Here is a 15080-nt window from a genome sequence, read left to right as displayed (position 1 = left end):
GACCCTGATTAAATCTACTCAAGCTCTATGATGTAACCTGATAACCTTACAGAAAAAAAAGTCACATTTATGGAAACGTTATTTGTCTGCTTGGTACTCATATCTGCTTGGTAAATATGAAGCTAACTGGTTATCTGAGTTTTTATCACAAAAACATTGGACCAGGGTGAAGTAGTCAATAGCAAAGGCAAAACTTCCAAAGAAAAAATACCCTCATAGTTATTAATATATTATATTTAATCTCAATGACATCTCCGATTGGTTTCTGAAGCCCATTGATCGTGGTCACCATATTGGTCGGTCAACCGAGCAACGGGCAAAGAGTTGGAGTTGAGGTGGCTGTCCATAAACTTTTTGGCAAATAGTTAAAACACACCCACCCGTTAATCAGGTTAGCCACGCCCCTTATTGTGCATTACTTTGGCTTTTGTATTATCAAAACTGATTTAAGAAAATGAAATGCGTGCAAACCTATAAAGGAATATGCTTTCAGACGGATTTCTTTTTTTTACCACGCTTTAAACCTTTTTATTTCCTGTAAAAAAATTAGTATTTTCTGGTGCGTTCTGTTTACCTTTGAACTCTAGTTCACCAGTTGTGAGTTGGCAACAATGCGCACAAGCAACATGGACGCCTCCAGGTGTACTTTGTTTTGTTAATGGAAATCTAGTAACAACACACTATGTGATAGTTTGCGCACGAAAATAACACAACAGTATGTCAACAGATAGAAGTTGCACGATACCTTTGGTGTGATTGTTTAACTACACAAAAATAAGACTAAATTGCTGATGAACACAGTCGTGTACAGCTTAGATGTGACTGTTGCTGCAAGTAGCTGCCATGTTGGATTTTAGCTCGAGCTACTTGAGGTTCTCTGAGAATTCCTGACGACGTATCAGAGCGTCAACTCCAAATTTTTCAACCTCCAAAATTAAATGGAACACACAATTAAAGTGAATGTTGAAGGGGCTCTTCCCCTAGTGGACACTTGAGGAACTTCGTGTTATTGCACATCCACATTGGCTTCACTTTTTTACACCTATTATTCCGATGTTTAGAGTAAAGCTAAACAAAGCTAGCTGCTTCACTCTGCCTCCAAAGTTTATGTTGCAGAAATAAGTGGCTTCATATCTAGCATGCAGACCTGATCCAATCTTTATTTCTAACTCCTGTCAAGACAGCAAATGATGCTTTCCTATTTTAAATTACTCTGGGAGAATATTCCAATCCAAAGTTATAAGGGGGTAATTCAAATAAGCTCTATTTTGCTGTTTTACGGTATACAGTTTGAAATATATTTAGATGTACGATGTCTTACTGTATGTTGACAGAATTCTGTTCACTTTCACTGTTCATACATTTCTGTTGTCTGTTAAATGTGCAAGCAAAATGTGACCCTGAGCGTAAAGATCCCTGAAGATATTGACAGTGAATGCTCGGAGGCAAAGTCCGAATTCAGAGGCTCTTTCTGGATGTGTGCGTCATGCTGTAGATTCAGGTGGGGTTTGCAGAGCCAGTCATATGGAACACCGGCATGAAGTTAGTTACAGATGCCTTCCATGGTATCCATGGTAACATGAGGGGTAGACTGACAGAAACAGAGGGGAGATCGTGTTTGAGAGGCTATGTTTGGTGTAATGACACCATCTCTCTCTGTAAGAGGCTCTCCAGCTGAATCAGGGAGCCTGTTGAAGACGCCAGTATGATCTTTAAAATGTGAAAAGACACTTTTTCAGACCAACAGGAACAGTCATCCATCATATAACCCAAATCCAGGCTTACTCTTGTCTGTTTTCTAAATGGCCAGTGTGATAAAGGCAGTGTGAATGATACATAACCTGTATTGGATATTGTTAAGCTCAACAAGAGCCCCCTGTTTGTGGTACCAACAGAGTGGTTTGTGTGTGTGCGTGTGCCTATGCTGCTATTGGTCTGTTCAGTCTGGGACATCACAAAGTGAACGTCATGTATCTGTAAGGAAATATATGTATGAATGTAATGATGTTGTCAATAAAATAAAAGGCACAGGATGGCGTTTTATTTGATCCTACATCTTAAGTGTTTGCTATCTGAAATATAGCTTGACTTGCTAATCTACTAATCCACCATGTGTCCTTTGAAAATCGCTTTTTGAATAGATTCAACAAACCAGAAACAGTGACGACACCAGGGGAATTCTCTTTATTGGTGCTTCCACACTCGAAAAAAAGCTCTCGATAAATTCGAGGTGAGCCTCAAGCGTGAACACTAACAGGCACATTTTCTCGAAGACTTCATCAGGAGTTTCTATCACCAGCCACTCTAGTATTTTTTTGAGCTGGTGCTAGAATGTAGCAGGATATTACCAGAAATGTTCATTTCGAGCAACAATTAGTGCACAACCATGGAACTAATTAAACTGCTATATTATTTTTTCTGTTTGCGGGTGTGATTTCCTGCAATCTTTTGTTGATTTTGTCAAAATGTACCTAAAGCACTGATTTGAAGTAAATACATATATACATTATAGTGTCATTTACCAGACTTGTAAGCATGCACACAAGATTGATATTGATCAATTCAAAAAACTCTTTAGTGAATAAGTTCAATTTACATACAATCTATTTTGAAACGTTTTTTTAAAATAAAAGGTTAAAAGAAACAGACCTATACAGAAGGTGTGAATAGAATATCTTGTAGTTACAACAACGTTAATGGAGAAGCAGAAATCACAAATCCAAAAAAAGCCAAAATGGACATCTTAAGCATCAAAAAAAGCATCAGAGTGAATAAGATAGCAAATATTTTGTATTAAATGGTTTTGCAGAGTGATTAGGCCTATTTGATGAAAAAAATACTGTTAAAAGTGGCAGATCTTACATTAGTAAGTGGTATATTTTGAAGCGCCACTTCAGACATGTTCATGGAGTATCAGAAAAATGAAATGCGACTGCTCTCTGATCCAGATTCGATGACGCTTCATCTTCTTTCGCTCCCTGCGCTCTGTGCCTCCCTGCTGTGTTTGGCTCTGCTCCAAAGGTATCCCAAAGCTGCTCAATTGCCCTCAAGATACACACACATGTCACGCTAATCCAGAACCTGTGTGTGTGTGTGTGTGTGTGTGTGTGTTGAGCTGCAGAAGGATTGAGGTTGATTTACATCACGCGGCCCAATGTGTTCTTCCAGATACAGTTACAGAACACGGGGAGCAGAAACATCAAACACCATATGTGTGGATTAAGTTTTCAAACTAAACCTGAAAAAGCTGGGAACGTTTTTTTTTTCTGCTTTCCATTTAAGTGTCAACAAAAAGATAATTTCATTACTCTATTTGTCAGATCATATTGGATAGAATGTATTCTAATGCTTTCTGTGGACCTATTTAAGACTTTTCTTTTCTTTAAAGCTTTAACTTTTACCTATAATGGGACACGCAGTACTAGTATTATTTAAACTGTGAATACATGACTCATCAGTAACCTTTTGGCTGTGATCCTGACACCTACCCTCCTGCAGCAGTGTGAGGCATTAATACGCTCAACGTTGTCTGTGATAGTCTTGTTTGCTTTTGTAGATCATAAAGCTGCATTAATTAATTAATCAATACCAGTGAATTTCATAACCACTTCAAAATCACCTCACAGCAGCTTTAAGGTAAAAACTGTTGCCTATAAAGAACACAATTCAAATATATTTTTTTAAATATTACAGCACCTCATAACCAAAGCAATTACTAAAACGTTTATCTATCTGTGATTCCACTGTAATGACTTCCCGAGAAAAAAACGTAAATGACTTCACGTAAGACTGAAATTCAGGCCAACTCGTTTCCTCCACAAAGAAAGAAGGGAAAAAAAAGTGTGCATTTCATTTAGAGCTCCATAAAATACTATAACTTCCAGTGTACAAATACCAGAAACAGCCATAACAAGCCTATCAGGTATCCATTATTTTCGGGATAACCCTGCTCAAGAAACTGAGTTGATCTGTTGAAACTGAAGAACATCACAAAATATTTTTTTTAGTTTAGTCGTAGTTTTTTGCCAATATTTTTTGAAGACAATTTCAGAATCCAAACTGCACTTTGAGCTCTTGCGTGCATCTTTTGATACGTCCGTCAGGGTTAGTCATGTATTCTTTAAAAAACTGTGTTTCATGCCTTTGTTATTTACACTCATTAGTGTGGCCTCATATTAGTGGTGGTTTTGTATGTGTTATATTTCAGAGTTTTGAGTTCCGTTTTATTTATTTACTGGTGTTGTTACTTTGTGTCCTCATGTCCGTCTCTGTTGTCTGTAATATTGTTTCCTGTTTTACTTGTGTGAATGATTCCTGGTGTTTACTTGTTTAGTCTTTAAGTGTTTCCAGTTTTATCTTGTAACGTCTTCTCCCCATGCTTCTCTGTTTTCTTACATCCTTTAGTTCCTTGTGTTCCATGTTTTACCTTGTAGTTCTCAGTATTGTCCGGTTTCCTGCCTCTCTCTGTTTCCCTCCTGTCTTGATGACCCTGATTGTCCTTACCTGTCTCATTAGTCTCACCTGTGTCTGATTACCCCTGTCTATTTAATCTCCGTGTTCATTGTCTTTTGGAGTCTCTTTAGTTGGTGTGGTTCGTCATGTGTTCCCTGCTTCCCTGGATTTGTGTTGTTTTTCTCCGCCTGCTCTTTTGGACGTTTTGGATTTATTAATTAAGCAAATTTTTGTTTTATCTTTTATTTAATAATTTTTAGTTTTTCTGCACATGGGTCCTCCTCCTTGTTTTCTGCCCGGCAGTCGTGACAGGTACAGTAACAAATGTGGAGTTTATCGGAAAAGCAACCTTGATGAAGTCGTTTCTATCTAATGTGTTTGCAATGTGTAAATGGAACTGCTTCATTTCTTCTTCTTATGTTGAGTTCTCGCATGAATCAGGAAGATTTGTTGCCGCTGGAAGCTGCAGAGAAAGATCTTTCTGAAACATTGTCTCAGGGTTGAACTTTTCTCTCACTGAATACAACCTTTAAAGTCGGTAAACAACATAAATGTTTGTCCCTGGCTTTAGCCTTAATTTTTTTTTTTTTTTTTTTTTAAACTATACATATGAAACTTGAGATAATAGAGTAGCTTTGTAGGGATTATATCACTTTAGATTTGACAGGCAAGTCTCCACAGCCTCCCTGACGATTGGCTGTTTCTCCAAATGACACTCTGCCTCCACAACGCTACAACCGGTTAGCAAACAGACCAGAGCAAGAGGCACCACCTACACAAAAAGGGAAAATAAACATCCAGCCAAGACGCAATAATTCTCCCATGACTTTATGTACCTTTCACTGCATCCTCACCTTGGTCCTGTTTCTGGCCGTGCGTGTGTGTGCGGTGACGTCAGAGGATTTCATGTCGATTGTGAGTTTGTCCACTTGGTAGAGGGACTTCAGAAGAGCTTCTTCACATTTGGACTCAGGATAACCAGACAGTTTCTAGAAGGAAAGAAAATGCAATTCATTCAAAATAAAGTGTACAGATGCATGTTTTAAAGGTTTATTTTGGGGGCTTTTTCTACCTTTATTTTTAAGAAGACAGGACAGTGGATAGAGCTGGAAAATGCTGAGAGAGAGAGTACAGGAAAGAAGCCGTAAAGTTTTGTTTTTTTTCTATTGAGTCATCAGTCATGTACCTGGAGTAACCGTGTGGCTCTACCATAGAGTTTGCTGTTGGTGACCTGCACGTCGATCATGTAATTCTGGTAAATCTTCCCCTTTAAGATGTGCGCTCCGGTGCTCATGGCGTTCAGCACCAGCTTAGTGGACAGCTCCCACTGCTGAGAGAAAGGTGGGATTGATTTTCTTTTCTTGTGCTTGTACATGAGCCAGACTGAGAGCAAACATGAAAACAGAAACTGTCATGGCAAACACTCTATCCAGTTTATTTCTATTTTTATAGCTGCAAAAATGATCTTTTCAGGAAGAGTGGAATTAATGTGCGTGTGTTCGTTGTCACCATGTGGAGCAGGCGTCCAGCAGCTGGTGATGATGGCCAAGTGATTTGAAGTGAGGATGAACACAACTTATCGATAACGTCCTGCAAAAGAAGGCAATGCAAACTGTGAGAGAGTCCACAGCTTGCCAAGCAAACAGACTGACAGAGTAAGACTTGTACTTGTTGTTCAGCAGCTGCAGCGTCTCCATCAGCCTGATGATAAACAGCACGGATGTTTGATGTCTTTTCTCTCACTCGCTGTGCCAGCTTTGCCACATCGCTGACGTTGTCTGCGGGGAGAAGAAGTCAAAGTCACATCCTGATGAGGTTTGGATGGCACTCAAGTGTGTGTGTGTGTGTGGGGGGGGGGGGGGGGTTGTCTCACCAGTGCATGTGTATAGAAGAAGAACTGTGTCCTGGTCATTGAGAGAGGGAAGAACTAGGTGCAAAAAATCCTCATGTGTAATGCAAAAGTCAGGGCCCTGCAGTAAAAAAATTTTTTTTAAAAATGGTTTTTTTTACAACATGTGGAGAAAATGTGTTTTTTACACTCTTATGATTCATGCCAGCACTAAAAGTAACAAAACAAATGACCGGTCATTTTGTATGATCTGAACTTATGATGATGCATTGGCCGAACTGTATTTGCATATGTGAAGTTACTTTGCACCTTAATAGCTCTATAGACCAAGTTAAGACCACCCGGCAGCATAATGGAAATACTGAAACAGATTAATTGTGGAATTGACATCACTGGGCAGGTAAAGTGGGATGTATTTCATTTTAATCCTGGACTGGGTCAAGCTACAACTCAGCAGAGGGGGATGTGTCATAACAGTACATGGTGCAAAATACGAGCTGGGCTTCATTTTAATTGGATTTACTGGATTTCAAGGTTTTTTTTAATACGCTGTAAGGCTTTGGACGGATGTTCAGACTTAGTAGAGACCCATAGACAAGCCAGAACAGAAATGAGCATGTTCAGAGTCAGCTGTAATGATAGCATGGCGACTGAAGAAATCCAGGGGAATGTTAAATCCCATGTAGAGTCTTAGCTTTTTCATAGTTTTAGGCCCATGAATAGTGCTTTGTGTCAGGATAGAGCTATTGTTCTCTATTGTCAATTGTTCAATTACACGATTGGCTCTTACATCGTGTTACAGAGACGCAAATTATTACTTGGATTTAAAGCTTGGTTATTTTTGTATTTAATTTTGACACTTTACTTTTTGTCAACTTTATTTTTTGTGTAATTTTAGTATACCTGAAATGTCGTTCATTCAACTCAATTCAATTAAAAAAAACTTTGGTAATGGTAGTACGATCTGCCGTGAGTTAATACTTTGGTGTTTCCCATTTTAAATTTTTTTTTTGTTTAAAAGTCCAAACTATCTTACTTGTAATGGACTTACTTGCCGATAAGTTACACAGTCCACGAGGGTTTGCATGCAATTTTCTAAGTGCTTTAAATTGAGTTTTTGTTTTCGACTCCCTAAGAATCAAGCTATGTCGCTAAATTGTTGTTAATGACAAGCAATACGTCAAACCACTCCTGCATAACACAGTACTCAGGGTGGGCCACCCCAGTTGAATATGTCTGACACACCCCTGTGCAGATGATACTTAACTATACGTCTTAATAAAGCCTACCAACACCAATTGGTGAAATGAAATAACAGTAAGGTAATTTACCAGCTTATTGTAAAGTGTCTTGAAATAGCATTTGTTAAATGTCAAATACCGATTGGCTGAATTGTGTTTAAAAAGATGGAAATGAATTGTTTCCCTTTACATACCAGTGCAGACAAGGATCCCTCATTGTTTTCCATCTCTCTGTATCCTCCGCTGATGAATCCTCGAACGTCTTCAAAGTCTGACACACGCCCACATATGGGCACACACACACAAAGATCACACATCAACACACAGAGTATTTATTAAGTACTGAATCTCTTGTGTGTAATTTAAAACAATTGTGATCACACTCAGCTGCAGATGAAATTTGTGCTAATGCTAACGAGCGCACCACACGCACTCCTCTCACCTGCTCCAAATGTGGGGTTACACTCGCTGGCGTCAATGAGGCCCAAAATAGCCACAGATCCCCACCCTAAATAACACACACGCCTGCCACGTCGCAAACTGAAACACACAATATAAACGGGTTTTTACCGGGAAAAAAACACATCTGACATTTGTATGATGTCTGCAATAGTGAAAGGATTGGCTCATACTGTATCTGTGTGGGCTGCCAGTTTAGTAGATTATAGTTCTACTGCTGTGGGGCTTTAGGAGCAGCTAATCCACCTTGACAAATGCCATTATCGTTGGTTTCAGTGGAGAGTTTGAGATGCATTTCCACTCGAAACACAATTTCTGCTGCTTTTCTGTCATTTCTTGTCATTTTTTTTTTTTTTTTTTGTCACATGTTTTTAAGAACAAAGGGACGTGGAAGCTGAAAAGCCAGGATACCGCTCGGAATCCAAATCCACTTTGAGAATATTTCTTTTGTTGACTTAAAAATCAAGGCTCATGGTGAAGGCATGTAAAACAGGATGTTCCACCTTTGTCCAGCTGCCTCCAACAAAGCAGTTATCTCCTCGTTCTGGGCGTAGGTGATATCCAGAGTTTGCTTGTATGCTTCCATGTGCTGCAGGATGCCCCTTAAGAAAAGAAACACACACAGAAAGGCACAAAACTGTCCATCAGTGTATTTTGTTTTGTTTGGTTAAACAAATCAGGTAATATTCACAACACAGAGAATAGACAAGCAATTCTCTCTTTTCTGCTTTGCCCTCTAGAGGTCAGCAGAGCACAATGAAAACACTCGCAGTATCTGCTCTATGACTTAAGTTCCCATGAGGTGTGTGTGTGTGTGTGTGTGTGTATTTCCTTTCAGTATTTTTGTGTGACTCCTCCTCTGTGTTCATTGGGTTTTTGGGTTTCTTTCTCCCCCTCAACCTACAAGAACCCTTCATCAACACTCACACAGTCTCTGGATCTTCTTCTGCCTCCCTCGAGTGGACGTATTTAACCTCGATCCAGTGAATGTGTGTTCGTGATCGAATGACGTTTGACCCCTAAGACAAGTCCAAGCTAGCTAACTTTTTTCCTCAAAAGAATAGTGAACTACCACTTATCTTGGTAAGCAAGCAGGGTGACGATTCACTGTTATTTCTCCGTTCGCCAGTAGCTGCGCTAATTTAGGAAAATTTAGGAAACGCTCCTATGGGTCGTATTACGTGACAGACGACCTCTATGGTCGTATAGGTTGGAGGACTTGTTGGATCCCTGCCATCCTACTTTTTTGGTACCAATCCAACACGGAAGGTTCCCTTTCTTCTTCTTTGTCTAACTTAATTAATTTCAGGCTGCACTGTGTTGGGTTGCGATGTCACACCACTACATAGCTGACGAAGACATCTCCATCTGGCTTGCACTCCACTTACCAAAAAAAAGGATACGATCAGCTGTGGAAATGCGAGCAAGTTCAGGGTTGTTGACATTTCTAAGTGCCCTGATCACTTGTAATGTGAAAAGCATGTTCAGCAGACTTTATAGGTGACTGTTGGAGTGAACCGTCTGCAGGCTCGTGGCTGTGTCAACACAAAGATGCACTTAAGAACTGCATGTCGTCCCTCCGGGTGCAGATTCTACGGGAAACTTCAGGTCAGGAGAGAGGAGCGTATTCCTTAAAGATGAATGTATCTTCTCTTGGGAAGTCTTGGAAAAGTCTTTTCTGAGACATTTTCTCTTAAGTTTTCCGCCGTTTCCATAAAAGGTGAATTGTACTTAAAGGTAGGGCAACATTTTGAGAAATACTTCCGAAGCATTCTCTTCTCCCGTCGTCAAATAAAAATACCTTCGCCCATCCCTTTGACCGTCAGACCTCCACACAAAATACAGCAACTGTGACGTGATGTGCAAAAACTGAAGTCCCAGTGAAAAAAAGGTGAATGGACTTCAGCTTGTAGAGCACTTTTCTTCGTCTTCTGACGACTCAAAGCACGTTTTGACTCTTCTTTTTGCTACTCGCCTCGATGATAATATTCACGTGACCGCAGGCGCTGCAGGGATCAAACCCTCAACCGTGCAGTTGATAGAAGACTGACTTTCTCACAACTATTCACACACAATCAATCCAGCTCAACCCTCAGGTTCCTCAGGACTGTTGGTAAGGATGGCCTGCCCAAACAACCAATCTCTCTCTCCATCACTCGCCACCAAGGAAGCGGCGAGAAGTTGAGGTTTAGTGTCTTGCGGCACGGACATGGCGAACTTGTGGCTGCAGGAGCTGAGGTCTGAAAGCAATCGAAGATGTTATAGCAGTAGATGTTCTGCTGAGTTTCAGCATGCTTACTTGTATGTTATGGGCGTCTTCGCGAAGGCGGCAGCATGAGCAGCAGACAGGACAACCTCCAGAAGGATTTTAGTCGAACTGCCTCCCTTCATCCTCGAAGAGCCACTGATGGCTTCTGGCTAAACACACACGCGGACACTTTTACACTAAAAGTCAGCAAAGAGTTCAAACAAAATGGCTCTCTTGACATGTACGAGTGTGTAACAAGACATTTTTATTACCCCAACTGCTGGATTGATGAGGAACGCCTTTCGACTTTTGGAAAGCTCCTGCATCCTTTGAACCACACTGCGAAAGGTGAACGTGCAGCCGGGCATGGGGTCGTCTCTAACAGGTTGTTATTTTTTGGATGTTAAAAAAACTGACAATTCATACCAAATAACCAAGCTCTTATTCCATAAGGAGTAACGTCTATTTGCACTGACTTACCTGGCCTGATGTGTGGGATTGAAGCCAACCAGTACTGGAGTGTAGACCTCAGGATGCTGCATGCAGAAGTCAAGCTGTCCTGCCACAAAAGGAGCCTACAAACAATTTGCATTGTCTTCATTAATATGTGAGTAGCCTGTCCAACACATGTTTAAGATTCTGACCAATTAGAGTGACTTACAGACAATCCACAAGAAATACCGATGAACAGGACATGCTTCTTTCCCTCACAGACCTGCAAGCGCCCCAAAAAAAAACATCAAACGGTCAAGAAGCTGGGTTAACCAAAACGCTCACACTGATTTGTACTCTTTATAAAAATGTTCACATACTGTAGACAGACACACATTCTACACCAATGGTTCTTAACTAGTCTAAGGACCAACCACTTAAGCCTAGTTTATACTTCTGCGTCACGTCAAAGCCGTAGCTATGCGTTCAACGTGGACCCCTACGCAGTGGTCCTACACGCACCTCCAAAAAATGACGCAAACCGTAAGGACTGTGATTGGTCTGCTCAGAACGTCATTTCCGGCAGTTACTTTTCCGGTCACAATGGAAATATTAAAAGGCGAAGAAAATCGGCCCGTTGACATTTGAAAGTAGAGAAAATGCATTTCTTCATCCAGGTTCCTCAGTTGGCTAACGAGTGTGTTAAATTCAGCCGTTTTCAGCCTCGATTGGTTCGTCGGAGAGACCACCTCCGCAAAGGTCTCCTTCGCCGCCACTGCCCCCTAGCAGCTTGGCTGTGAATTGCAGTGCAACGCGTTCTCTCGACGCAGAACTACGAATGCTCAACGACGGCCACTATGATTAATTTGATGAGAAACTGTACAACTTATGTAAAAGAACAGAGCACCAGGACCAAATCAATTGTGTTAAAAAGGTTCTTCAGTGGTTGGTGCGTGTGCCCCATGTACAAAGGCCAGTTCTTCAATTTGACCTGTGGTTCCTTTCCAACATGATCTCTCTCTCTCTCTCTCTCTCTCTCTCTCTCTCTCTCTCTCTCTCTCTCTCTCTCTCTCCCCAATTTCTGACCCAAAATGTGCAGATTTTGCATCGACAGACGAGAACCTCCCTAAGGGGGCCCCACCGATGACAACAACTCTATATGTGATGTTTGATCAGAGGTGCTGTTTGTCAACAGGCAAGGCAGGCAACAGAGGGTTGATTAACTTAAACTAAAGCAGTGTCCTAAAACATGCAAGTTTTGCAATGACAGTCGGAAACCTCACAAAGGGCGCCCCATCTGAAAGCACTCCCTCTCGTTGCCCTGCTTTGAGTTGCATGCATAATTGCTGTGAAAACCAAAGTTTGTGAGTAAAAGTCAACAAATCAAGAGGAATTATCAGACATGACGGTGATGAACGCTGGTTGGACCGGCCCCCATAGGATTTTTGCCTCGGGCCCCAACAGACTCTAGAATCGCCACTGTCCCATCTTTAAATAAAGGCCTAAAAATAAACCTTAAAAAAAGACTTCTTCTTCTCCCTTTTCCTTTGTTTCCCACGCACATGCTCCACCTGTCACTTTTAGGTCCTGAGCCGCCAGTTCAGAACCGCTGCTATATGCTATGTCAGACCTTTTTAAGAATGAGCATGCCCTGTTTGGGGTCATCTTCTGGAGCTTCTTGGGACGACAGCAGCGCTCTGATGAAACAAGAAAAAAGACTAAATGAACAGTAGGCTTCGTATAACAGCCTTGTTTGTGTCTGTTAGCTTGTCATACTTGTCTCCTCCTGCTATGATGTATGAATAGACGGAAGACTGGTTCAACTCCCTCAATGCTTTGTTGAAACCTGTCTAACAACAAACACACACAAGCAAAACAAAACAACAAGATGAATCTCTACATGAAGAAAATAAAACAAATCAGATTTGACAAAGAAATCTGATAAAGTGCCATTATCCTGGCATGGCCTTGCTCATCCTGACTTGCCCTATAACATTGTTATCTATTCTTGGGCTCACTCTGAGCATTTCAGGACAACGTTTACCGTAATGAGAAAAGCCAGTCGTCCAGAAGTCCCACAACCACTCAGTACAACGAGGCTGTCCTGAGGGTCCTTTTGGAGAAACAGAGGGCTTTAAATTGACAGATCTGCAGAGATATAGACTGACAGATAAATCTGAGAAAAGTTACCTTGAGTATGAGCTCCACCCTTTTAGCGACCTCCATTATTGTTTCCACCACTTGTTCACTTAAAAGCCTCTAAAAATAATCATATGATCAAATGGATTCATTGATATAAAGGGTAGCACTTTAAAATACAGTTCTACTGATGAGCATGTATTACTGGTGAATACATAATCATGAGTTAATGAATGACTAATGAAGAACTAAGGCACGCATTAATCAGTAACTATGTGATTTACAGAGAGAATTCTTAAGTGTTCCCTCATGAAGATTAGTCAAAGCTGGAGGCTGCCTGTTGTTTCTTAGTTATCTGTAGGCCTATACCTGGTAGGTGTCTTCTGAGTTCTCTTGAAAAATCTGGGTGTCACAGGCCTGTAACATCCTTACAATGCTATTGGCTGAAGCACTGTCGATGTCACGCGTCAGGGGATTGGATTTCTCTGACACAGGAAGTGAGGGCTCATAGTCGGGGAACTGAGGAACAGAAAAAACCTTTTAAAAACACTGCTTTTCTTTTTTTTTGTTTGAATCCGATAATACATTCTTAGGGTCAATACATTCATAAAAACAGAAACAGGGTGCTGGGTGATGTGTAATTGCAGCCACGACTCTGGACGACTTGACTGTTTAGGACAATTCTGGATGAACCCATAACACCTACTTTTAAAGCAGTTCTTGATGTTCCAACAACAGTTAAGCTAACAGCATCTACGTGTAGTGCAATAACTGCTCTATGCTAGCAGGCTGATTAGCCCCTGGCTGTACAGAATGGGAGCATTCAGTACTCAGATATTTGCTAAGCACATGCATTTTCCAACATAACAAACTAATCTACAGTACTTCCTTTAAGTTACCTCCCATGCATGCGTTGTAGCATGACTAAACGTCCAGTCTGTTCCTGCCATTCTGAGAGAGTCCTTTTCTGCAAACAACAGTTTGTCACAAGATTTTTTTTTCCTTGCAGACAGTTTCCTTTTCCTGGTTACGGGGATTTAAAATGATACTACAAACTGCTCCGCTCTATCTGGTGGGACAAAGTTCACTTAAAGACCTTTGAGACTGTGTAGAAAGAGGAAGTAGAGATTTTCAGCCAGTCTCTTTTTTTTTTTAATGGGAAGCAACAGAGACATAAATTGCAATTGCTTTTAGTGAAGACATAACTTCTTCAAAAGGACAAGTTAAGTCATCTATTATTTGAGAAAATACCTAAATCACAAAATGTAGCTACAGCAGCAAAATAATTTGAGACATGACGATCAAAGAGAAAAACTCAGCGTTAGACTGATCCAAAAACCTCCTCATTGATTTCAGGTTTAAAGAGTGATAACTCACAGTCAATTATGAAAAAGCTCCAACTGTGAATTCCTTTTCATCATTTTAAACAAGCTTTTCACACACTGTGTTAGGATACAGCTGACTCACAGCAGTGCTGGTACTTACACCCAGTAGTTTGTGGAGTCTGATACATTTCATCACGTTGTGTGGACTCCAACAAACTGGTTGCTGCAGATTGCCTCACTCCTCCAAACTCCCACTGGTGTCTCTCAAAACTGCTGTCTAATTGCTGTCAGTGACACAGCAGAAAGGATATTTTTCACATATTCCTCCAAAAACAAAGAAGCGACGACTATTTCTCCTCACTCTTATAATTGATGTCCCTTTTTTTTAACACTAAATGAGTTGTGTACTTTTACACTCCACTAAAAGGCCTGAGCATTTCTGTTGATTTTTTTGTAGTACTTGTTACTCGCTCACATTGATTATCAATTATATCAGAGTTGTGACAAACAGTTTGGCGTGACCTCTGACTCATTCCAACAACAAGGCTTAAAGCTGTGTAATAAATCAGCACCGTAGCAGGAACTCGTAAATGTCAAAACTGGATGCCTCAAAAGCAAAGAGGATGACAATGCTAAAGTATAAAGGTAATACCAGCCAATAATTTAACCATTATTGGCCAATATAAAATATGGACGTCATCTCAAAGACGTCACCCATGGTTTCAGAACCAGAGTTTTGAAGCCTAAGAATGGTGGTCGCCATATTGGTAATGTTGTCTCATACTCATTTTTGATCAACCCAACAGGCGAGGGGGCGGGTCTTTAACCTCCTGGACAGCAGCAACAACATGCCTACGTGTCAGTCCAATCAGTGAAGCCACTAAAAACTTAAAACTCTAAATGTTTATATAAGCGAAATGTATTATCATTTCCAA

The 15080-nt window shown here is 40.7% G+C and overlaps 1 protein-coding gene and 1 long non-coding RNA gene across 2 annotated transcripts; one reads left to right on the top strand and one right to left on the bottom strand.

Moving 5' to 3' along the window:
• The first annotated feature begins 4579 nt into the window (after positions 1-4579).
• LOC306818504 lies at positions 4580-6059 on the top strand. The gene is made up of 3 exons (XR_013778264.1): positions 4580-4764; positions 5727-5793; positions 5974-6059. It is a non-coding gene; the product is annotated as an uncharacterized lncRNA (long non-coding RNA).
• gckr (glucokinase (hexokinase 4) regulator) lies at positions 4783-13787 on the bottom strand. The gene is made up of 18 exons (XM_079336119.1): positions 13720-13787; positions 13190-13339; positions 12872-12940; positions 12726-12794; positions 12458-12531; positions 12312-12378; positions 10911-10964; positions 10730-10824; positions 10522-10627; positions 10301-10419; positions 8505-8603; positions 7985-8082; positions 7737-7813; positions 6326-6422; positions 5962-6230; positions 5639-5782; positions 5307-5441; positions 4783-5224 (listed from the first exon to the last, which is right to left on the bottom strand). The coding sequence occupies exons 1-18, from the start codon at positions 13768-13770 to the stop codon at positions 5102-5104; spliced, it is 1896 nt and encodes a 631-aa protein (XP_079192245.1). The 5' UTR covers positions 13771-13787; the 3' UTR covers positions 4783-5101.
• Between the last annotated feature and the right edge of the window lie 1293 nt (positions 13788-15080).

Source organism: Symphodus melops (genome assembly GCF_947650265.1).
Source record: "Symphodus melops genome assembly, chromosome: 23".
NCBI classification, from domain to species: domain Eukaryota; kingdom Metazoa; phylum Chordata; class Actinopteri; order Labriformes; family Labridae; genus Symphodus; species Symphodus melops.
This window is presented reverse-complemented; position numbering and strand designations above follow the sequence as displayed.